Raw genomic sequence first — 24067 nt, 5'->3', positions numbered from 1 at the left:
CTAAGTAAACTAAAATGGATCTTGTGTATAAGTCAAGTCCCCTTGTTGTGGATGGTGCTTACAAAACTAGGACACGTAGTCTGCTGAATGTCTCTTTGGGCGCGATGCACACGCAGATGGCCCAGATCCTTGTTGTAAGCACCCTCCATTCTTTGCACGTTCAATAGAGCAAAGCCTTGCAGTCCTGGAGGAGTTACAGACACACAGCCAGGCCTTACTACCACTGAGGCCAGTGCCAGCTGCTGCCTGCTTTTTTAAGAAACCAGTACAGAAAGCTTTCTGACTCTGAGAAGGGCAAAAGAATCAACAAAAGCTCAACTGCCTTTGCAAAGATAGCACCAACAGTGCCAGTGTACACGAGGGTGAAAACCTCTTTATTTTCAGAGCTTCTATGGAACATTAGAAACCAGCTCACAGTTGACAGAACACAATTTTTTCATCCAAGAATTAAGTTTTTAAAATGCTATTTTGTTTTGGGTTGGAAAGCTCAGTGAGTTGGTAGTGGGAAGCCATTCATTTCAAAGCTGTGGGCTTCCATCCAGGTCTGTTCAGAAGAGTAGCTGGAAGCTGCTGCCATCAAATGGTTGTGCCGTATATGAACTGAGTTTTGGAGTCCTTGGTCCAGCCTCTGATGAATAGGAATGTAAACTCCTTTGTCTTTTCCATGTTGTCCAGTCTCCAGAAAAACAAATGGTAGTTGTCAAAAGTTGTCCTGGAGAGTGAGCACACAGAGGCCAGTGACTGCTCCGCACGTGCTTTGGAGCCGGATGATGAATTCAGTGCTTCCAAAACCAGTCCTGTGGATAAACAGGGCTTCCATTCCTCCCTCAGGGAGAGTCTGAAGTAGTTTTCAAGAGCTTTCTGATGATGTATTAAAAGAAAATCCGCTTCAAAAAAATTAATAACAAGTGGCTCAAGCATTTTTTAAACTGATTGCCAAAGTCACTGCTTACCCTTAAGCACTCAAATGTAGTAGGAGGAAAGAGACAAAGGCTGTTGGTATCCTGTGGTGTCACAGGTGCTACTGGAAAGGCTCTTTAGCTAAAACTGATATCAAAGAAACAAAAAACACTGACAGGTGATGTGATGCCAACTCTGGCATGTCCTATCTTTTTGCATTGCAGGTGAAAGCAAAATTCTGCATTTTGTTTCCAACACGACGCTCAAGAATCGGATTAAACTGACATGGGAGCGGTATCGCCCTCCAGATTACAGAGACCTCATCAGCTTCACTGTTTACTACAAAGAGGCGTAAGTAGATGTCATCAGAGATGAACCAGGGCAGTCCAAGAGAGAGCAGAAGATTCTGTTCCTACTGTGGGGATGGCTCATCCAGTTTGTGTATTTCATCCTCAAGTCCTGCTTTTGTTCTGATTCTTTTCTTGGTGGAGCACAAGCCTCCTTTAAAAAGGGGATTGGTTTGAATGAGTCTTGCAAATGGATTGCATATCTATCAGGAAGTTTCAAATTTGAAAAAGAGAAAGGTGGATGGCTTGGCTCTTCTCAGGGGTCTGATTTGGAGCTCCTCCTAAGTCATCATTTTTACTGGGATACTTGCTTTCTGTAGTCAAAGTACTGACTGGAGAGCATCCCAGGTCAGGAGTTTGCCCTGCCACATGGATGAATTGTCTGCTCAAGGTTTGGGGTTATTTAGACTGTCTAGCTTTGGTCATTTCCTGCATTAGTATCTCTTGATAATGAAGGTGTGGGGAGAAAGGTGTTACTGGAGAAATCCAAATTACTTGGGAGATGCCTCTGCCTTTATATATCCTTGTGGCTCAGAGTTAAAGTAATAAAAAAGAACAAATGAGCACAGAAATAACTCTCCAAGTAGTGTGGAGGTGTGAAAGGGAGGTTTGGAATGCTGGTAATGATACATGGAGCAAAGATGTGAGACATGGAAGCACAAATGGTTCGTGTCCAGCATCACTTGAAAAAGATCATTGTGTTCTACAATGAAGCCAGTGCTGGCAAGTGTACAGATATTAATAACAAGAGTTTGTATGCTCTTGCAGCAGTGTTACAACTTCTGAAAAGTAGAACTGTATAAATGTGTTTGTATTGTGTGGAAATAAAAGGGTAAAAAGCTTGTAGGACTGGTCAAGGCCAGTCTTTATGGTAAAAAGCTTGGCCACGATCAATAACTGTTTTGAGTTGCTTCTGTTTGATATATGTTTATTTAAAGTCTAAATATGTCTGAAGCATTTCACTGCCTGTTTTGAGTTAAAAAAAAAAAAAGATAAATATAGTTTTCTCTTGGAGAATGTTGCTTTATTGCTCATGACTAAAACTGAACTCTGAATTTTGTACTGCTTGGAAATACAATTTTTTTTCTGGTATATTCTGCTGTGGAAAGCAAGTAAGCTTTATTTGTTTAATTGAGCAACTTTGAATTGAGGCGCTCTCATACGTGTATGACAATCTTTGGGAGAAAATAAATATTTGTGCTACTTTCTTTGAATATTTCAGACCATTCAAAAATGTGACAGAGTATGACGGGCAAGATGCGTGTGGCTCCAATAGCTGGAACATGGTTGATGTTGACCTGCCACCAAACAAAGAGAACAATCCTGGAATTCTGCTGCAGGGGTTGAAACCTTGGACTCAGTATGCCATTTATGTCAAGGCTGTTACCCTCACAATGATGGAAAATCATCATATTCATGGAGCAAAAAGTGAAATTATATATATTCGAACCAATGCTGCAGGTGAGATGCTGAGCTCTGGGGTGAGAGGTTGATAATGCTGCAGGTGTGATTAGTACATTATTGTGCAAGTTCTGTTGTTGATACAGAAATAAAATTTATGTGCAGATGATATGCATAGTGCTAGCAGTTTCACTAATTATGAAAGTAGTATTAAAATTTGAATTAAAACTGTTTTTTCAGATATTACTTTCATTAGGAACTATGGGAGGTTCTTGAAGTTAGAATCACAGGCTTTGTTCCATTGTAAAGATTAATTTAAGTACAACTTTGGGTTGGGACTTGGTTGCAGTTGAACCTTAACTGTTGGCATAAGTAGAAAATCCTTTCTTTGAAATAAGGTGGTGTTTTTCCTTGCACTGTAGAAATGCATTGGGATTCACTCAAAAGCTTACATGGAAATACATTGTAGAGTTATATTAGATTTAAATATCTTTCTTTTTTCTTTCTTTTTTCCTTCTCTAGTGCCATCCATTCCCCTGGATGTTATTTCAGCATCCAACTCCTCATCCCAGCTGATTGTGAAATGGAATCCTCCCTCTCTTCCCAACGGGAACCTCTCCTACTACATCGTGCGCTGGCAGCAGCAGCCTCAGGACAGTTACCTGTACAGACACAATTACTGCTCCAAAGGTAGGAGAACTGAATGCTCTTGTGCTGAAATGCCTGGGACTCTGCCTGCCAGGCCTCTTCACTGGCAAGAGCTGAATGAGCCAGTAGAGGGAATGGGTAAATATGAATTGTTGCTGTGTCCGTGATGTGGAGAGAAATAAACCAGCTCTGTTCTTTTCTTTCAAGATAAAGTCCCAATTCGAAGGTATGCTGATGGGACCATTGATACCGAAGAAGCCACTGAGCCCACCAAGCCAGAGGGCTGTGGGGGAGAAAAAGGACCTTGTTGTGCTTGTCCCAAGACAGAGGCAGAAAAGCAGGCAGAGAAGGAGGAAGCAGAGTACCGGAAAGTCTTTGAGAATTTCCTTCATAACTCCATCTTTGTCCCCAGGTAATGGGTTTTGGACACTTCTTTGGAAGTAGGGCTGATAATTTTGTCTTTTAGCATTTCCTAGAGCTGAGGTTTCCTGGACATGAAAGCACACAGAAACACCTGAAACACTGAACATTACCTTTCCTTTCATGTGAGACAATCCACAGCCTTTGCAATTTCTCTTATTTGCCAGTTTTCATTTCTTTCTTTCAATTCTAGCCCATAAGTAAGGGTTCTTACTTGTATTGATCAAGGATTTCAGTGATGGTTTCTTTTCAGACTCAAGAGTCACTTAAGGAGCTCGTTGTCTGTAAGGGTTTCAGAGACAAGCAACATGAGGCAGACAGAGGGTTTCAGATGTGATTTTTCTCTAAATAACCATTTAAGTGCTTATGCTCCTAATCTGAATTTGTCTTTGAAATTAAGGGCACAATTGCCTCACAGAATTGAAACTGGTTTCCTTTTTCTCACTGCAGTAATTGCAAAGGGCTTCTGTGTTTCCCGGGTCTCTGGTGCTGCAGAGAAGTATTAAATATTTCCACTCTCCCACAATAAACACCTGCTTACATGTTAAGTGGAATTGTAATGATTCTGTGCTGCTGATACTGTACACAGAGTAGATCCTACTGAATTAATTGGTGATTTTGAGTTTCCAATTTATCTTTCAGTTAAGCTGTTGTTACTTTGGGGGATTGGATGCAGGGCAGGGCACACATTGTACAGCTGTTGTGTTATAGTCTTTAATACACTGTGAGAGCTCAGTGGTGCAACTTGTCTCATTCTCCCTCCTGGCAGGGGAAGTCCATGGTCAAATCCTGTGTTTGATAGCTCTAAAGTGTGGCATTGCTGCTCATTGCTGCTGGTTCATGTCATTCTCCATTGTGATTTTTTGGACCTTTATTCAAGGATGTGTTGGATTGAGTTGTTGGCCTTGAGACCTTGATATTCGCAATGCTTCTTAGCTTTATCCAAAAAATGAGGAGTTAAATACTGCCTCTCTTGGGAGGTGTGAAGTATTCTTATCTGATCTGTGTTTGGGTCACACTGAGCATTTGTGCAGTGATGATGAGAAGCAGCAGCCAAGATCAGGTACAGGGAAGTTGCAGCCTCTGTGTCTGATCGTGATGGAAATCCTGAGCCATGGGAAATCACAAGATCTGATTTTGGGCTTCATGAAATGCACAGCAAGGAGTTCTGAAAGCCATGTTTCAAGTCTAAACTACTTGAAAATCTGTTGAAAAGGTTTCTGTTTCCCCAAACATTTGTAATTCAGAATGTGTTGTCTTCTCCCAAATTTTCTTGCAGTCCTGCCCCCCTCCAAGAAAACTCATAGAACCTTGAACTCAGTAACAAATAAACTGATCAGTTCATAGAGAATTTCCTGAAAGCTTGTCCTTTTCTCTTAAATTACTGCCATTAGGGTGTTTTGTAACAGCAGGAGCAGATAAGGGACAATGCTCAGCAATAGCTGCATAGCCAAGCAACTTTTAAGAGACTGTATGTCAAGGAAATTAAAGTTTATGAGCTGGTGAGACATCTCCATGGGACAAATCTAAGCAGCTTGTTACTCGATGTCATTTTTTTCTCTCTTTCTCAAGGGAGAAGTTAATTAATGTGTTAGTGCAAACCTCATTAGTAGTATTTATTTCTAGTGTTCTACCTGTGTCCAGATTATTATGAAAGAGTTGCTGTGTGTAATACAGCATGAAAGTATTTGACTGGGAGGTTTTAAGATTGTTTAAGAAGTCAGTTGATCTAATCTCTTGTGCAACTTCTGGATGACCCCATGTGTATTAGTGCTGTGGTGGATTTCAAACAGGACTCTGCTTAGTCTTGAAGACACTCACTACTAGAGGGGAATGAGTTTCTTCTTCAAGGATTTTGTTTCTCAGATGAGTGGGATGGGACAGGCTCTGTGTGTAGTCTGAGCAATAAAATTGCCATGAAATACAGAAAATGTGAGCTTTGCTGTTAAATAGCCCAAGTTTTAAAAAATCTTTTTAATTTGATTGAATTTTATAGTGTTATTTTTAATTTTTCTATTGCATTTCTTGTCCTTCTTCTCCCTTAATAGAATAAATTATTTTTCAAGTTTTTATCTCTAGACTTTTCCTTACTTGCTTGGATGCTTGTTTTTTGCCTTTATCTCTGCATTTCATGAATTTAGGAAGCTGCTTGACCAAAAAGCACTGAGGTCAAATCTCATGATGTTTTAATTACTTTGTGGTTATCCCTGTAGCTCTTTTCTCTTCCTGACACCACTGTAGTTTTCACCAACAAGTTTTGTGTTCCTTTATCTTTTCCTCCAAAGACAAGGTAGGGCTGTACTCCCCTCCACCCCAGATACCACCAAATAGTTGAAACTCCATGCATCCCATAAAAGCAGTGAAAAGTCAGGCCTTTTGGGTTCTTGCATTGGCACATGCTTTTGTGGTTGATTAAAAATAAACTTTTTATTTTCACTGCTTTAACCACAGAATCTGTGCAAATGTTCTTCAGTTCAGGGCTAGGCATCCAACTTTTTACTGATGAGAAGTTTGTTCTTTCCACTGAGCTAAAGCAGTAAATCAATACGCATTGTAAGCAGGGTGAATAGGTTTAGTAACTTCCATAGATACCAGTGTAGTTGAGGCACAAATGCTTATGTCCTATGAAATTGCCTTAACTGACAAGATATTCACTTGTGTGTTGCTTAAACTATTTGTTGCTAACTTAGGAAATTCTTTCTTGTCTGTGTTTATTTCTGTGACGTGGTTTACGTGGTGGTTAGAGTGTCAAAACGACTACTCACTACGTAGTAAAGGGATTTTGGAAATTTTTCTAGTGAGCTCCTAAAGAAAAAAAATCATCCAACCTCTGCCAGAAGGTTTCAAAACTGAGTGAGCCTGTTCTTGGCTCTCTCTGCAGCGTGCTGCTCTGTGGCTGCATGTACTCAGATGATATATTTGACAGTGAATTAAGTTCTCCTGTTGAGTCATCTTTCCTCCTGTTGTGTGTTCGAGGGAGGCCTCATTTGCCTGGTTTGTAACTTGCTCTCTGGTAGAGCTGTTGGACCTCATGCCCTTGGTACCTGTTGCACTGGCCAGGTGTTCTATGGGCAGCAGTGAAGTGATTTCAGGGATAGGATTCAAGCCCAAATTAGTTTTGTAGTGTGACTCTTCTATCTTTCTCCTTTATCTCCCCTGGGGCATTGCTTTCTGGATGTGAGCATTCCTGCAGCCCTTGGAGACAAAGGAGCAGGAGCAGTAAAGCCAGACTGCCCTGTGTAGTTGGTGCTCCTGTACAGAACAGCCTCAGATCTGGGGCAGGAGCAAGGGACAGTCCAGTGTCTGGCCACAGGGTGTTGATTACCTGATCCCTGTAGTTCCGAGAGTATCTTGATCCTTGTCCTGTCACTTGGGGCTGTCCACTACAGCAGTTCCCTGGGCTTGAGAAGGTAATGGTGTGGCTATAAATCCTCAACTTTTAAACTCTGCCTAAATGTCACCCAGATGCCTGTAAGGCAAAACTGCTCCTTGAACTTTTGCCTCTACACAATGTTAGTGCTGAGTCTTCTTACGTGGGAGGATTGTTCCTTTGCAGAGCTTTTGTTTGGGTGAGAGAAGCAGAGATACACAGATGACCACCCGAGTGGTGGTGAACCTTCATGGCCTTCAGCTGCCTTCCAAGGTTTCTCCTCTCAGTGCAATACATTCTAATTTCATCACAACTGCAAAGCTAATTCTCATAGGCTCAGCTTCCTTTGGTAATCCAGCAAACATCAAATCAAGTTTTCCCCCCTAACCTTTTCAACCTTTAGCATCTGATTTTTATTTTAAGCATCAGCATCACTGAAACACAAATCCAGGATGCTTGTTGAGTAATATCGAAGCTGTTCTCTGCTGGTTGGTTTATTGTGTGAGGTCAGAAGTTTGCACGTTCATCTTGGGGCACAGAGTGAGCTTCAGAGATTCGGTCGGTTCCTGACCAAAAGAGAGAGACGTGACATGTGCTGGCACGTGGCAGGTTCAGATTTAGAGAAAGTTTTCCTCTTGTTTTGCAGTTTCCTTTATTTAACTTTTTTATTAGCTGTTGCCTGTTTTGCCGGGGTGTTTGGCACAGTTTTCCTGAAGCTGGAGGAGAAGTGGATTTTCTCTAAAAAGCCCTTTTCTGTACCTGTGTCTGCCCCTCAGGCCCGACCGGAAGCGGAGGGACGTGTTCCGAATCGCCAACGCCACCTTGGCCACTCGGAGCCGGAACGCGACCGGGACCGACCACTTCACCAACGCCTCTGACACGGAGGAGAGCGAGGTGGAATATCCCTTCTTTGAGACCAAGGTGGATGGCAAGGAGAGGACTGTGATCTCCCATCTCCAGCCTTTCACCCTTTACCGCATCGATATTCACAGCTGCAACCACGAGGCCGACACGCTCGGCTGCAGCGCGTCCAACTTCGTGTTTGCCAGGACGATGCCCTCAGGTATGCTCACACGGGGCCAGCTCTGCCTTTACTGGGCAGAGATCAAGCTCAGGGGGGACAAGCTCTCCCAAACCAGTTAGAATTACGTTGGGGTACAGTAAAAAAAAATCCATGCAGTAGAATAAATTGGAGCTGCATAGATTTTTTTTGTTTTGTGTCCTTGACTGGTGTGTTGTGTGTAGCGAGTGATGTGTTTGAGTCTGAGCTGGGAGCTGGAGAAAGGGAGAGGTTGACTGCCAGGATCATTAGGAGAGGCTCTGTTTCCCAGCAATAGAAGTGAGACCCCCAGACATGGTGGGCTGAAAGGTTTTGTTCCTCAGCTCCCTGTGTGCTGAATAGAGCCACAGCAACATTTCTCTGCTAATGTTTGGTTTTGCTGTGTTCACTCGGAACTGTTTGCAGATGTTGGAGTTCTGCTGGTGGGAATGTTTGCCAAATGTTTCTTCTGTCACAGAACGACCGTGCATTTGTCCAGCCTGGGAACAGGAGGAATACTGTATTTCTTTGTGCCCAATCCCTGGCCTCTAGACTACTTCAAATAGGAAGCATTGAATGCTGTGCTCATCTTTGGGACTTTTGCAGATTGTACTTCTGAGAAGAATAGAGATGATTTTAGTGTAAGCTTATATGCATCCAGCAACGAGCTTCTGACTCCAGCAGATGTCTAGGGATATTGGATGCAGAATGGCAGCAATTTTGTTTTGTTTCTGGAAGGAAAGGCTATCATAATCCAGATCCAGCTGTGTCAGTAAAAAAGGCAAAAAGTATTGCTTATTTCAAGGAAATAAGGAAATCTGTGAGATCAGGGAAAAGGAAAGAAGTGTTCTCAGATTTTTAACACATGCTCTGAAAATTAAAGGCTAAACAATCCTGCTTTCTTCTGTTATCTTTGAGATCTTTGAGAGGGTGGTATTTTTTCAGTCCAGACTTCCAAACGTGCTTCACAGTCCTGTTAAGTTTTTAATAAGTCACGCAAAATTATTAGGAACTAAACAGGGATAAAGCAGTTCCTGAATTGCTGCTGAGACTCTGTTTTAAATGGGGATGGATTTCCTATGACTGTTTCAGGAAAAGGCTGTCAGTGGGGCAGATGTTGTGTGTTTACAGCTGTTTGCAGCCATTTGGTGGGAATAGCTCCCTGCTCTGTTTCGGTGTTGAGGAGAGTTGAGAAGGAAGAATCAGGTGCTAAAAACCAGGGTTTTTTGGCACTCAGAGCCCATGCCTGGTGGAGCTGTATGCTCTGCACTGATTTTCTGGGAACCAGTAGTTCAGAGTGAGCTAATCTCCAGCAGGCCCTTGGCCAGTGGAGTTTGTTCCCTGGATTTGAATGGCTCTTTTTGCAGAGCTTCTGCACCTGAAGAATATTGTGAACCTTCCATTTTCCTCCACTCTTGCTGAAGTTCCTGTTTCAGTCATAGGTGTTGTTCTCACATCACCTGTAAATATTTTACAGAGGGAGCAGATAACATTCCAGGAACGGTATCATGGGAAGCAAAAGAGGAAAATACCGTCTACCTGAAGTGGTTGGAGCCTGCAAATCCAAATGGGCTGATCCTGATGTATGAAATCAAATATGGGCAGCATGGCGAGGTGAGGATTTGACATTACTGCTCAGAACTCTTAATTTATACACAAAAGGGATCTTTCTTAATATGCTTTTGTGCAGTGCTGCACAAACAGAAATTGTGATTTCAGACACCCAGCACCTAGCACCATGTCTTTCCTTCATTTCCTTTGAGTTCTTAAATTCCATGTATCTCCTTATGGTGTTTGAAGTAAAACTGATCAGGTGGGGCTTTTAGTTATAAAAATGAGCTTATCCTGCAGCTATATTGCTTTCTCCAGAATGTGAAGATAATAACATGTGTAAATTGCTTTTTTCTTCTAGGAGAAGCGGGAATGTGTTTCCAGACAGGAATACAAGAAGCTTGGAGGAGCTAAACTAACTCACTTGAACCCTGGAAACTATTCTGCCAGAGTTCAGGCCACTTCCTTAGCTGGGAATGGGTCCTGGACTGAGCCCATCTCTTTCTATGTGCAGCCCAAATGTAAGACAAATGTTTATGGTCTGTGTCAAATTGGGGGTTTATTGTCTTTTTAATAATTTCTGATGTTGATGTAACTGGGTTTCTGAGCCTCTTGCCTCTGAACACTCCTCTGACTTGCTGATGGTTCTTTGGGAGCTCTTCTCTGGTCCATTTTTTTTTGCCAAGTGTTGACAGCCAGGAGGGGTATGTGAGGTGTGGTCCTTTCCTTGCAGCTTTGGGTGTCTGTGAGAGGTGCAGCCAGGTGTGGCTGTGGAGAACACCCTGCTGTGGCTTCCTGGGATGTGCAGCTATGTTGGGAATGTGATGTTAGCTACAACAGCAGGGAGCTGCCATGTACAAAACCTGTGGCAAAAAGGCAGACCTGCTTAAAATTGCAAAATAATTGGAGAAACAAATCATTTGTGTAGATTTTTGGCTGGCAGGTTGACCTGTTCTGAGTGACATTTGATAAAAAGTGTCCTGATCAAAGGGTGATGCTGGTCCTTACAGTGGGAGTAATTGATATTTTGGAAGAACATGACCACAGAGACCCTCTTTAAGACATTCTGTGTTTAGTTGTAAAGCAGATATATCCCCAGAAAACTGCAACTGCCCCTTTTATACCTTTTTGGTTTTCTGGTTGCTGAACTTGGAACAATTTGAAGTGAAGAGCAGTGCATGTATATTCTGAATATAAGCAACTGAACAAAAGGTGGAAAAAAAGGTGAATGTGCAAGTGAACAATTGGATATTGTTCACTGAGGAATGCAAGTCCTTTAAGCATAACTTGTGAAAACAAAGCCCAGACAGACACTGTTCTGTACAAAATTAATGCCTTTCAGTGTCTGCTTTCTTGTTTCACTCATCTGCAGTCAGGGAGGGTTTCCGAATGCATTTTTTTTCCACATCAGACAAGAAAATGAGAACTTTGATTTCTTCCCTGTATGGAAATACACTGAGTGGGTTTTGAATGTTTCTTTGTTAACAGAGGTTTCATAGAAACCCTGATACAATTGTTTTCTTGTTGGTTGCAGCAGCAAACTATGGAAACTTCCTGCACTTGGTAATTGTGCTCCCTATTGCTCTGCTGCTCATCCTTGGGGGATTGCTGATAATGCTCTATGTCTTTAACAAAAAGAGGTGAGTTCCACGTGCTGGTGCTTAAAGCTGCAGGAGGGGAGTTGTTTATTTTCAAATCTGTGCCCATGGAGCGAGTTAGAAATTAAAAAGAGAAGTGACATTCAGAGGAGTTGAGAGGCTGAGGTAGATTCTGCCTTGTTGGTATGGAAAAGGAAGTGGTTTAGAGTTAGCAGCATCTGGCTGCTGCTGCTGGAGATATGAAGAGGGTTTTCATTGCAGTATCATGTTTGACTGGGAAGAGGAAGGCTCGTGAGGAACATATCAGTGAGGCATTGGTGGTACACACTGGACCTGTGTAATCAGAAGACTTGACTGAAATATGGGTCAATATAAATTATGAAAAGTTAGTTCCATTTAGGTTAATTTGATTTTTTTTCAAATTCTAGAGGGCTTTTTGAAGTCTTACATCCACTTGAAAAATTATATTCTGGCCAAGAACCGTAACTGGGGCTGTTCTAGTAATTTGTTTTTCTCAGTTTTGTTTTTTGTAACTAGTGATTTTTTTTTTTTTTTTATCTCATTGAAATACATAACGAGAAGTTAATAGCAGTACAAATGTTCAGTCTTGCAACTTTCTAGCTGTGGATGTTTTTTATTACTTTCACATTAATTATGCTCATTGAGTATCCCATGGTTTCCAGCTCTAATTCCCTGGTAGCACTGCAGACAGTGGTACCAGTTCTGCTCAAGCTCTCCAGACAAGGTTTTGTCTCTGGTGAATTACAATACCTGCTTTGCCTTCCTTTAGGCTCTCCTAGGTGAAATTCCTAAAAATTTTGCCCTGTTTAAACTGTTGTTCTAATGCAAGAATATTTTCTCAGTGAGACTGTCTTCTGCAAAAGCTCTCAAAGTGCATTTATTACATGTCTTACTCTGAAAAAATCAACCCAGTAAAATTAGGAGGTGTGGTATTGTGTGGTTTTAAAATAAAATATTAGAAACACTTAGGAAATAGTTGAATGGAATCCCCCACTAAAAAGAGGCTTGTCCTTTGCTAAAAAACTTCACTCCCACAGCAGATCTGATGATGGTGAAGTGCATTCTCAGCCATGCGTCTCCTGGTTGTATAAAAATATAGCTGCCTTTCTTAGAAAAAGTTTACCCAGCAGCTAGAAGTACCTTGTTTTTACATTTTCCTGCTGCTGATTTGGTATAGAAAAGACTCCAGAATTCCTGACAAGCTATTCTGGACTGTGTTCCCATTGATTATGTGAGGTAGACAAGATCTCAGTTTGTCCCTTTGTCTGAAAAACTCCACATGCCATAAATAATATTCTGTGATTGAGCAAACGGTGGAAAAGCTGTAGAAGAGATGGTCTGAAATATACTCAGATTTAAAGATAAAAGAAATAAACCCCAATATTTCTACAGGAACAGTGACAGACTGGGCAATGGAGTACTTTATGCTTCTGTGAACCCTGAGTACTTCAGTGCCTCAGACGGTGAGTGTGACCTTTATTGTCCTGTGTTCTGTTGGTGTCTGACTTTGAAAGGTATGAAACCCTAAAAGATGTGCTGTAAAGCCACTTGCCCTATTTTAGTAGGACAGCCCTGGAATCCACAATTGCTAATACATAAATGCCACTTGTCTGTTGAAACTGGGGAGTTTTTGAATTGTTTTCCTGTAGTTTCATCCACCTGAGGCAAATTTGGATTCACTAGTTACACTTTCAGATTGACATCTACTCGTCCAGTGATGTTTTCACTGGAATGAATGAATTTGTGGTCTTTCATTCATGTTTGCTCTTTTAAGCTCTGTTTTGCCCTATTGAATCAAACCCACTACTTGAAGAAATCACACCACCAGACAAATGTCCTTGAGGCCTCGGTTTTCCTGTTTATGTTTTAGTTTGGTGCTGCTGTTGTAGAATTCTTGCTGGAGTAGTATTTCCAAAAGCCCCCAGGAGAGTAATGGGTTTACCCAGAGTGGCAGCAGACTATTTTACTGGGTTTTTTTGTAGCAACACCATTAGGGTCAAAGGTCTGTCACTGTTCATGCTATAATCCTCTGTTTTCATCCTGTCATTTCACCCATGCAGAGCATGTGACACAGCTGTCCCCTCCTTTGGTGACTGATAGGCAGCAGCATCAGTGAGTACTTGGATGTCTTCTTGCCTGAGGCAGTCCTGCCTCCTGGCAGTCACCTTCTGAGAGCTCTTTTCTGCCTCAGATCAAAGACCTGCAGCAGCAGCAGCAAGTTCTGCCTTTGCTGGTGCAATGGTGTCTGTGCAAGGGATCAGAATAGTGCCATGCAAAGAACTGCTGGATCAGAGTCTGCTTCCCTCTAGCCATAAAATCAGTGTTAATAGAAAATACAGCAGACACTAAACTGATACAGATGATCAGGTATGTTTGTTGCTGTCTGGGAGAGTTAGGAGAGCAAGGATTCCAAGAAAAGATTTAACCTAAAGCATTGATTTGAGCCTCTTCGCACCCTGGTTTTGGCTTTGAGGTTCCTTATTTCTGTCCCCACATGTCAGTACCGTAGTGAGGCTGCTTCAAGTCCACCTTTCTTTCAGATTTACTTGTATGCCACCATCCCCCTGCCCTGTTTGCACGCATGGTCTCAACATTCTATGTGGGGTTTGAACTGTGGAACATCACGGCCTGTTCTCTCTCCCCTCAGTGTATGTTCCAGACGAGTGGGAGGTGCCCCGGGAGAAGATCACCATGTGTCGGGAGCTTGGGCAAGGCTCCTTTGGAATGGTGTACGAGGGAATAGCCAAGGGAGTGGTGAAGGATGAGCCAGAGACCAGGGTGGCCATCAAGACGGTCAATGAGTCCGCGAGCATGCGCGAGAGGATCGAGTTCCTGAACGAGGCCTCGGTGATGAAGGAGTTCAACTGTCACCATGTGGTGAGTCCTGAAGATGTGACGAGGCTGTGACTCATTGACACGAGGCTGTTCCGGGACTGAAGTGGGAATTTGGGATTTTAGCTTCAACTCTGTGCAGCTTTGTAATATTATCGTGAAACCCCAGTCAGAAAGAGGAACCGAATCTACATTCAGACCTTTCCCACAGGGCTACATATCAGCATGAATAAATGATAATTAGCTGTACCTGTATACTTGTACTGAACATTTTTTTCTCCTCTGCCAGGTTCGGCTGCTTGGTGTTGTTTCTCAGGGCCAGCCTACACTGGTTATCATGGAGCTGATGACACGTGGGGACCTCAAAAGTTACCTGAGATCATTGAGGCCAGACACAGAGGTGAGTCATGAGTCGCTGGATGTTTATTTCTTCAGTTTGAATCATCTTGAACAAGACAGCCTCACGTTGGAAGCAGCAGGCAATTAGCCCTTCCTGCCCTTCTCCTTCAGTCTAAGGACAAAACATGAGCTGTTGCGTGATCTCCAACAGCTCTTTCATGAGGCAGCCCAGGGTGCCACATGGAATAGGTCCCTTCTTGTGCCACCGAGTCCTCTTTTCCAGATTTGCATTAGGTCTCTTGTCTGATCTTCTTTCTCATCAAGATGTTACAGAAATTGGCTGGTTTAAGAAAACACGTGTTAGGATAATTGTTTCATGTTGTGTGTCCTGCCCATTGCCCCTGCTGGAAAGTAAATATCTGTTGTCTTAGCTCCTGTGCAAACTCTCATGCATAGACCATCAGTCTAACAGCTAAAATTGTCTCATATGATGCAGAGTCTGAAGGATAAAGATGACACACAGGTCACTTGCCACTGAAATCACAGCAGCCTATGTAGAAAATGAGCTCAGCAGCTTTTGCCCTTGATCTAGAAATTCCAGTGTGGATAAATTAAAGGAACAGAGAGCATGAGGACAGTATGTGCACAGGAGAATGGATGTGGTCTGTTAACTGTTTGATCTTCATGTTGCTCAGAACAACCCTGGGCAGGCGCCCCCGACGCTGAAGAAGATGATCCAGATGGCGGGAGAGATCGCTGACGGCATGGCCTATCTCAACGCCAACAAGTTCGTGCACAGGGACCTCGCCGCCAGGAACTGCATGGTGGCCGAGGACTTCACAGTCAAAATTGGAGGTGGGCTGTCCTGACCCTGACACAGCTCATAGAATCATCCTGGAAAATCAGTGTTTTAGAAGGCTTTTTATTTTATTTTATTTTTTTTAACTCCGCTCTAGTTGAAATATCTGCAGAATGAAATATGTTCCTTGTGAAGACTTGCTGTGATTTAAGACCTGTGAGCAGTCAACACTGAGTTGAAACCTCTGGAATACCTCTGCTTGCTGTTGTTCCAGTGAGCCAACAGTACAGCATGTGGGTTTAAAAAGAGGCAGTGATTTAGGTTCAGGTACTGCAGACATTTGGGTGGATGGTGTAGTTACCACTGGTGTGTCATTCATGTCTCTGACAATGCACAAAAATAATTCTGCCTCCTGTTTATTGATTTAAGAATGAGAATTTTAGGATTATTTTAAATCATATCTGAGTTGGAAGTGGAATGACTTCAGCTGGGTGCTTTCCAGTCTAAACTGCAGTTCTGCTTCCCAGACAACTGAATGGCTTTTCTTCTGCTCTGCTGTTAGATCACCCTTTTTTCTTCCTTTCACCATCCCTCCAAAATAGTGTCAGATGAGTTTTTTTCAGTCTTCTCTCCAGAGAGAGTGATTTTAAGCTGTTGGCTGTTTTTGAGTTGTGCATATTAAAATAACATGTATAGCAACAGCCTTCTGCTGTAGGAAACTAATTCTTTTTCTCTGAGCTTAACTCAGCTATTTTGATAATTTGTGTAAGTAATCCTGTCATTTGGGAGAAAGAAAAAATGATTTCATTTTGAGTCAGTTAATTAGGAAATAAGATCTTTTGGGGATTTTGTGTATTTTCTGCAGGTTCGTGGGAAGTCAGCCTAAATCCTTCCCATTCCAATTTTCTCCTCCTGCCCCCATCAGCTTGTTTTACAATTCTGTAAATGGAAGATATGGTGCATTTCTTCCCTTTAACGTGTTCATGGTTACCCCAAAAGCATTTTGTAAATGTGCTACAATGCTCTTGTTTATGTAGCAGCATTAAAAATCCCCTCATGCTGAAACAGTTTAGGAGCATCTTGGCTGGAACACACCAACTCAGACTGTTCAGATCTCAGAGGAAGAGCTTTATGCCACACTACCCTGTGCTCACTGCATGTCTGTTTCTTATTTGCATTACATTTTGAAAGAATCTTCCGTTCAGCCAGGATAAAGTCACCCTGGTGTGTGGGAGTGATGGAAGAGCTGCACAGATGGGCTTTTTAGTCATGATCACCCCGGGTACCGGTGTCCCTGGTACCCCTGGCTGGTCACTCACCACAGACTGGTGATACTGAGAGAGCTGGGGGAGTTCTGTGCATGTTTCCTGGGGGAAAAAAGGGGCAATTACAGGTCTGTGTTGGTAAAATGAATCTTGCCCTGTGTGTCATCAGACAGCATTTAATATCAGTCAATGGACTGATGACCTCTAATTTATTAACTTTTTGAGAACACAGTAGCTGGATTCAATAGACAAGTGTGAGACCCAGAAATTCTGTCTCAGGCTGATTGTAGAGAAAAAAACACTGGAATAAATCTGAGTTACAGTCAGGAGGATGAACATTTTTAGATCCAAGTTTTGCAAATGCTTACGAATTTACAGCTAAGCATGGACATAAACCGGAAGTATGTCTTTAATATTTGGGTGTGTTAATCAAAATGAACAGCATAATCCTCTGTAGCACTTGAAATGGAATATTGTACAGAAACTTGGAATTACCTTTGGAAATAGAAAAAAGAAAACCAAGAGAAGTATTTCCTTCAGCATGTGAGATTGTTCAATTAAACCCAATAGTTAGAAGTACTAAACGAGCTCCTTAAAAAAAAAAAAGCAAAAATCGCTGGATTTGGGGAACAATTAGTGAATTATATGACCTTCAGAAGACTCATCTTACTGCAAAGCTTGAGCATAAGTGTTGTAACTTTTCACATTCCTATTTTTACACCATTCAGGCTTGTCACCCCTGAAGTCAGTGGCACAGTGTGTTGGTGTTGGGAGGGAAGGTCACCAGCCCTGAGGCAGCAGCTGAAGTGTCTGCAAAGCCAAGTGTCGTGGGAACGCAGCGCAGATTCCTCACATCCAAGTGTGATTCTCTGCCTTGTAGGAAGGGGAAATGTTCCTCATTTTCTCACACAAACTCAGAGTATTTCTACCTTCTAGATTTTGGCATGACAAGAGATATCTACGAGACAGATTATTACCGGAAAGGAGGGAAGGGTTTGCTGCCTGTCCGCTGGATGTCCCCGGAATCGCTGAAAGACGGAGTCTTCACAACGCACTCCGACGTCTGGTAACAAAAAAGGGGCTCTGAAAAACTGCTTCAAGCTCCTTCTTTCTAGCCTGTCTTCTTGTTTTAGTAGACTTAACTAAGTGTACTGCATCTCCTGTCCATTCAAAGGTAACCTCTTGTTCTGTGAGTTCATGTTTCAGCAAGAACTCGTGAGGTTGAATTTTGCTCTCAGGGAGAGCAGAATTAAATGGATTTCCAGAACTGGAGGTGGCAGCGTGTTTCCTGCTGTTAGTTGTAAAATCAGTTGTGCAGTGAAAAACATTACCTTCATCTGGAAGAGCAAGTTGTCATTTTTTAAATTGTCCTCCTTCAAAAAAAGCATTAAAAGTTGCCAAGAGTACAGAAAGGTTTTCCTAGTGCTGACCTGCTTTTCCATCAAAACCTTCTGTGTAAATAACATCACTTTCCCCCAGATGGGTTGTGTACACTCACAGGCTTTTTTGGGGGAGTTCTCCCTTGTGCATATCCCTCTCTATTTGGAGCTTTGTTTGCTTGGTTTATATACTGCAAAATGCAGAAATAGGGTTTTCTTTCAAAGCACACTGCATGCTTGCTGTATCTGTGCAGTTATTAATAGAGGTGTGTACTTAGGAGAAGTAATCCCCTGGAACAATTCCCCACACACCCCTCAGTTTATGGAGATAGGTAGAGAGGACTTGGCACAAGATGGTTGTGTACTGGCAGAACTTCTCCTCTGTCTTTTATGGTTTCTCTGCCTTCCTAACAAGATGTTTTTACTGCTGATCTGTTACAGAATTGGCAGCTGATTGCCTCCAAATGTCTAGAAGTCAGTAGGAATGGTGTTTTAGGAGTAAACTGCATTTTCTGTGAGCAGCTTGAGGAGTTTGGAGTCAGTGGTCTGTAGTTCACAGCACCAGCTCTGAACAAAAAGTTCCTAAGAGGAATTAAAGTGAAAAAGCAAAGCACCAGAATGATGCTTAAATTTTATTTTACATATGGCTAGTAACTTACTTTTGAATCCAGTAACCCTCAGACTTGGAAGCAGATGAAAACAACCACACTGAGTTGAAGGGAAGCCCTGTATCAGCCATTTATCTGATTGAACAGTGCAGGCATGCTTTTGGCAGTCCCCCCAGTAAAAGAATTTTGGGACTTGTAATGGCTTCACAAAGCAGACAGAAATTTGGACTACATCACTAGAAAATCCCCAGATGCAGAACTGACCAAGCTGGGAGTGAAGAGCTGGCAGAGCTGCCTGTTCCAACCACACAACAGGAATTTTCAGGTTCAGCCATTGCCTCCAAAGGGTTCTTCAGCAGCTCAGGGTGAGCACTGGGGATGTCCCATGTGTGTTCCACATGTGCTTTCTTTTAGCCTGGGACTCTTAAGTGATGCTATTCTTTAAATATAACTCAAATTCCAAACAAAAAAACCCAGGTGACGCCAAATATGGTGCCAGATGTAAATTAGTTCTGTAGTTGTTGCAGGAAGTATGTTGAGTACTTCCCTAACAAGGAAGAGAGGAGGTTTAGATTGAATATTGGGAAGAATTTCTTCCCTGTGAGGGTGGTGAGGCCCTGGCACGGGGTGTCCAGAGTAGCTGTGGCTCTTCCATCTCTGAAAGTGTCCAAGGCCAGGTTGGACGGGACTTGGAGCAACCTGGGATAGTGGAAGGTGTCCCTGCACATGGCAGGGGTGGAACAAGATGGGCTTTAAGTTCCTTTCCAGCCCAAGCCATCCTGGGATTCCATGATTTGGCATTTGTTGGTTGCTCAGTCCAAAGCAGGATTGTGCAAACGGTATTGCAGTTCATCAGTGGGACAATCTAGTGAATATCCTGGCCTGGAAAGTACTTTACTGATTACAGGATTGGAAAGCTGAAGAGGAGGAGCAGTAAAATCTTGATGGATTTTTACTTGTAAGCACAGAGAGGAAAAAAATTGTTTTATGGAGAAGAGGCTCACAGTACTCTTGGGTATTTCAGAGAGTTTCTCATTGGGGTGGTTTGGCATCTTAATTGTTGGAAGTGATTTACTCTGAAATTTGGTTCATAGGGGTATACTTGTCTGGAGGCCCAAGAAACCAGGCTCAACATGAGAAATTTGCTGTTTGTTTAGAGCATGTATCCAAAGCTACGGAGAAATTTCAATTTAAATTCCAAATGTTGTGGAACTTGACTTAACAGTGTCATGAAATACTGTCTATTTACTTGATCTGCTTATGGCTAAAAGGCTCATTCCTTCTCAGTGACTTTTACACCAGGCACTATACATTGGAGATCTCTTCATGCCAGGAAAAATTCCCTGAATCCTTTTATTGGTTCAGATTTGAAGCTGCTCAGTGTAAACTGTGGAGCTTGGCTGTTTTGGGGGCCATCTCTTTGCATCAAACAGTAAACAAAAGGTTGAGATTGTTTTTCCTGCCTTTCTGGGCAGATATTGTGACATGTAGTTCCATGTTCTTCGAGATCAGTTTTAGAAGCCAAGATGTCAAAAATAGAAAATCCTGTTGAGTGGTTGGAGTCCAGGATTTATAAGCTGTAAGGTGAAATGGCAACTGCAGGAAGGAAGAGTGTCTGGAGGTTTGAAGGGTGGAGCTTTATTTTAGCAACTCATTCTTTTAATGCTTTTCAGGCTGAAGAATGAGGTAATTAGGGCTGGTTTTGTTGTAGTTAGGAGGACATTTTAAAATTAATGTAATACTGTTCAGGGTGAGGGTGGATTTCTATAAATAAATCCTCAGCATCTTGCATTGTTTCAAGGCTGGAAGTTGCCTGGAAGGAGCAATCTGAGTTTATTTGTTAGGATAATCTGATGAGTAGGTGTGCAAGACTTGTCCTCGTTATCCCTGCGGTGATCAAAGAAGCTTCAAAGGCACCCAAATGTTGAGTTGACCCCCTGTCCCTCCCTCCCCTAAAAGGAAAACAATTGCAAGGCAGTTTGTGGCTTCTGGCTCCAGATGCCAACCAGTTTAGATCCCAGGGATATCTGAAAGATAAAACCACAGGGCCATAACCAGCTAATGACACTGGACTCCTGTTTTCATAACACCTCCCCAGTGGAACTGCGTGTTTTTCGCTCAGCTTGACTCAGCATTTTATCACACAAGTCAGACAGCATCGAGATTTTCCTTCTTTGCCCAGCAGCTCTAAAAGTAGATGACTCTTCAGTGCAGGGCAGACAATTTGAGCTGTGTCTGCTCAATAATCTAATTTTAAATTGAGATATTTTTAGAAAGTATCAATACTTAGGTTCAAACTACCCAATTACATAACTATGCTTATCTTCCTTTGCCAGTAATCAATTCCTATTATTAGACAAACTGCTTTTTTCACTTCTGCTGTCCTTTGTAGTTATCTGGAAGGAGCTGGAAGCTGTGTTTCAAGAACACAGTTACATGCATGGCACAAAGGGGTTTTTCTCACCTGAGCCCTTTTCTCACTAAAGTGGAGGTGTTTGAAGTCAGCAGTCTCTTGAGGGAGGGGTCGTGACTGTCACCACAGGCACGTGTTTTTTGAACAACTGGAGTTCTTTGCTAAAAGAAAACACCCATGGACACCTAGAAAACACCCATGGATACACTCAGCATCTTGTAAGAAGTACAGCCTTGTAAAGATGGCTGGGAGCCCTAAAGCTGTGCTGTTCCTGCAGGTCCTTCGGAGTGGTGCTGTGGGAGATCGCGACGCTGGCGGAGCAGCCGTACCAGGGCATGACCAACGAGCAGGTGCTGCGCTTCGTCATGGAAGGGGGGCTGCTGGAAAAGCCAGACAACTGTCCTGACATGCTGTAAGTGCCACCACTGCCCTGTGGGCACAGCTCCTGCCTCCTGAGCCCTGCAGGGTCTGCTCTTGGCAGCTACCACAGGAGGGGCTCTTAGAGAGTGAATCGTGGGAGGGGCTGCTCAGTCTGTCAATCCAGTGTTTCATGGTAGTGAGACATTCCACAAAACAACTTTGCATGTTGGGCTATCTCCTCTAATAAGTAAATAAAATCCAAGTTTTGTGTTACTGAATAAAAATGTCACTTCATAAGTGACATTTGCTACATCAGGAGGCTCTGTGCCGAAATCATATCTCTTCTGCTTAAAGTAATTCTGTTGAGCATAAAGAGAGAAGAGAGCATGGGACAAGCTGAAATATGTGTAAACACTGGAATTCAACTTTTTAGTTCTCATACAGATAAATCAACGTATCTGAAGCTGGATTGGATCTACTGTTTCAGCCACAGCACTTGTCCCATTAAGATAAACCAATCCCCCCTGCTAACAGTTTCCTTCCCTGCAAGCACAGGCTGAGGTTTTCCACAGAAAAACCTCTCCCTGCCCCAGGATCGACCCAAAGCCTCACAGCAGCAGAGGGTGTGCAGTGCAGCAGCTTCAGTTTTTAGCTTTACATTGCTGAAATACTTCTGCTGGCCTTTGTGTACAGCAGTTTCAGTTGTTCAGACTTTATTGCTTTGATATACTTCCCAAACTGACTTTTGGGAAGGAAATACTGCGTCTTGCAGTTATTGAAATTTGTTGGAGGCCCACAGAAGGGATACAATCACTTAAGGGCCTCAGCTGCTTGGAATTCTTAGGAAAATAGCTTTTTTGGCTGGAGCCTGGCTGTGGTTTCAGATGACAGGCAGTGTTGTTTTGTTGTTTGAGGGGGGTGGGTGGTATATGCAGGGGGAGGTGTAGCTGCCATGTGATTCCTTGGTTTCACATTCCTTCCCTTTCAAGATGCTGTGGAGAATTCCTGGCAGTCGGATTGACTGGACATTGTTTAACGTGGTCAGAGCTGTGTAATGGGGTGGGCACAAATGGGGAAGGACAGGGATGTGATGGGTTCAGCTCCCTGGGTTCACAGGAGAAAGCACCTCTGCAGTGAGAACAACCTCACTGGGGAGAGATCCAGCATTAGAAATTCCCTGTTAAGCTGGGGTGTGTGTGGTATGAGCAGGGCTGGGAGGGGAGTCAGGCCAGAAGTTCTCTCTGCTGCAGCCCACCCAGTTCTCCTTCCTCCCCCTCCTCAGGGAATCTCCTCTGCTCCAGGGCTGTTGCTACTGGATGAATCCACTTTCAAGGTCCTGGCTTGTGAGCTGGGAGAACTTGCTTAAAGTCTGGCAGAGCAAATTCTTGCACCGGTGTGTAAGAGCCAAGGCCTTTCTTGTGCTGCTCCTCATGGAGAAGCTGTTCACATGCTGGTTCTGCCCAGCAGGATTCAGCCTGACAGTGCAGAGGTGCAGAATAAAAAAAAAAATCTGCCTTTGAATTGTGGTGCTTTGCTCTGTCAGAAAAAGGAATGAGGCTGAACTCTGACCTAAGGCACATCCACATTAGTGGCGATTTTTTTGTTTGCTTTTTTTTTAGTGATAAAGTTAAGTATAAAACATCTTGGCTTTATCCCAAATGTAAAAAGAAAAAAAAAAAAAGTATGACCTTATTGTGATGTGCTTTTGCTCCCTTTCAGCTTGTTTTGTCTTTCTTTTAGTACAGACACCCAAACCTGCTGAAATTCAAGTAGGCTGTTGTAGGAATAACAGTAGGGCGCTCCAAGAGTAACCTTCACCTTTGTTCCTGCACATGCACTTGGCAATCAAAAAACCTCTTATGTTCCTGTGGTGCTTTATTCTTTGCATGTTTTCACTTCTTTCCCTGCCCAGGAAGCTGTGACAGTGCTGTGCCACCCCACTGCTCCCGGCCCTCACCCACAGACTGCTGGCAGGACCAGACCTGCTCTGTAGGCAGAGGTCCTCTCCAGGGCCCAGTAACCTCCTTCTCAGCTGGGGACCTACAGGAAGATCAGAACATGGGCAGAAGAGTGTTTCTAACTGTGTCTAAGAGCCCTGAAATTGCACATGGATCTTACCCTGCATCCCAGCATGTTCCAGGCCACTGCTTTATGGAACCCTTTGTAAACCAAGGGATCCTCTTCTTTGTGGAGATTGCTAAAAGATTGTGTTTAAAGGCAGGTTTCTTGGCATGTCTATGCTAGTGGGAGGTACTTTTTAGGTAGCACAAATTTTGGCTGGTGGAGACTGGTCTGTGATACATTAGTATTGACTCCTAATATTAACTCCAGATGTCCCAAAAGCAAAGCCTGGCTGCAGGGAGGTCACTTGGGCTTGGTGCTGCCTGGAGGCAGGTAAGAAGGGGAGCTCTGTGCTCCTGTGTCTCTTGGGGTAGCTACAAAAGCACAAGAACTTTTTTCTTTCTTGGTTTGGAAGCGGCTGAAATTCTGGTCAGAACATCAGTGGAGCTGTCTGTGCAGAGAGGGGAGTGTGCTGACAGAGAGAAACCTCCAGAACAGGTGGAGGAGGTAACTGCTGGGGTGAAGTGTAGATGAGAACAGAGAGAAGAGTCTTGCTGTCACCAAATCTGCTATTTTTAGCCGTGCAGGTGATGTGATGGTGACAGAGCCCTGCAGCCTCCAGCCACAGGGCAGGAGCTCCCCTCAGGACCTCGTGTTCCCCCCATGAATTCTGCAGGGTGCAGGCAGGCTGGGACCCTCTGTGTCTCCATCCCTGC

At 43.2% G+C, this 24067-nt stretch overlaps 1 protein-coding gene across 2 annotated transcripts in view; it reads left to right on the top strand.

The window, feature by feature from the left end:
* The window catches only part of IGF1R (insulin like growth factor 1 receptor), a 171777-nt gene that overhangs the window by 136912 nt on the left and 10798 nt on the right, over positions 1–24067 (top strand). The window contains exons 7-20 of one of the 2 annotated variants that reach the window (XM_053988224.1): positions 1125–1251; positions 2470–2708; positions 3171–3338; positions 3504–3708; positions 7863–8149; positions 9603–9739; positions 10038–10197; positions 11211–11316; positions 12688–12758; positions 13943–14172; positions 14417–14527; positions 15162–15321; positions 17467–17596; positions 21208–21342. In XM_053988224.1, the coding sequence (XP_053844199.1) occupies positions 1125–1251; positions 2470–2708; positions 3171–3338; positions 3504–3708; positions 7863–8149; positions 9603–9739; positions 10038–10197; positions 11211–11316; positions 12688–12758; positions 13943–14172; positions 14417–14527; positions 15162–15321; positions 17467–17596; positions 21208–21342 (2266 nt within the window). The remainder of the gene's footprint in view (positions 1–1124; positions 1252–2469; positions 2709–3170; positions 3339–3503; positions 3709–7862; positions 8150–9602; positions 9740–10037; positions 10198–11210; positions 11317–12687; positions 12759–13942; positions 14173–14416; positions 14528–15161; positions 15322–17466; positions 17597–21207; positions 21343–24067) is intronic. The other variant, XM_053988225.1, reaches the window with a different exon arrangement.

Source organism: Vidua macroura, chromosome 12 (genome assembly GCF_024509145.1).
Source record: "Vidua macroura isolate BioBank_ID:100142 chromosome 12, ASM2450914v1, whole genome shotgun sequence".
Lineage (NCBI taxonomy): Eukaryota > Metazoa > Chordata > Aves > Passeriformes > Viduidae > Vidua > Vidua macroura.
This window is presented reverse-complemented; position numbering and strand designations above follow the sequence as displayed.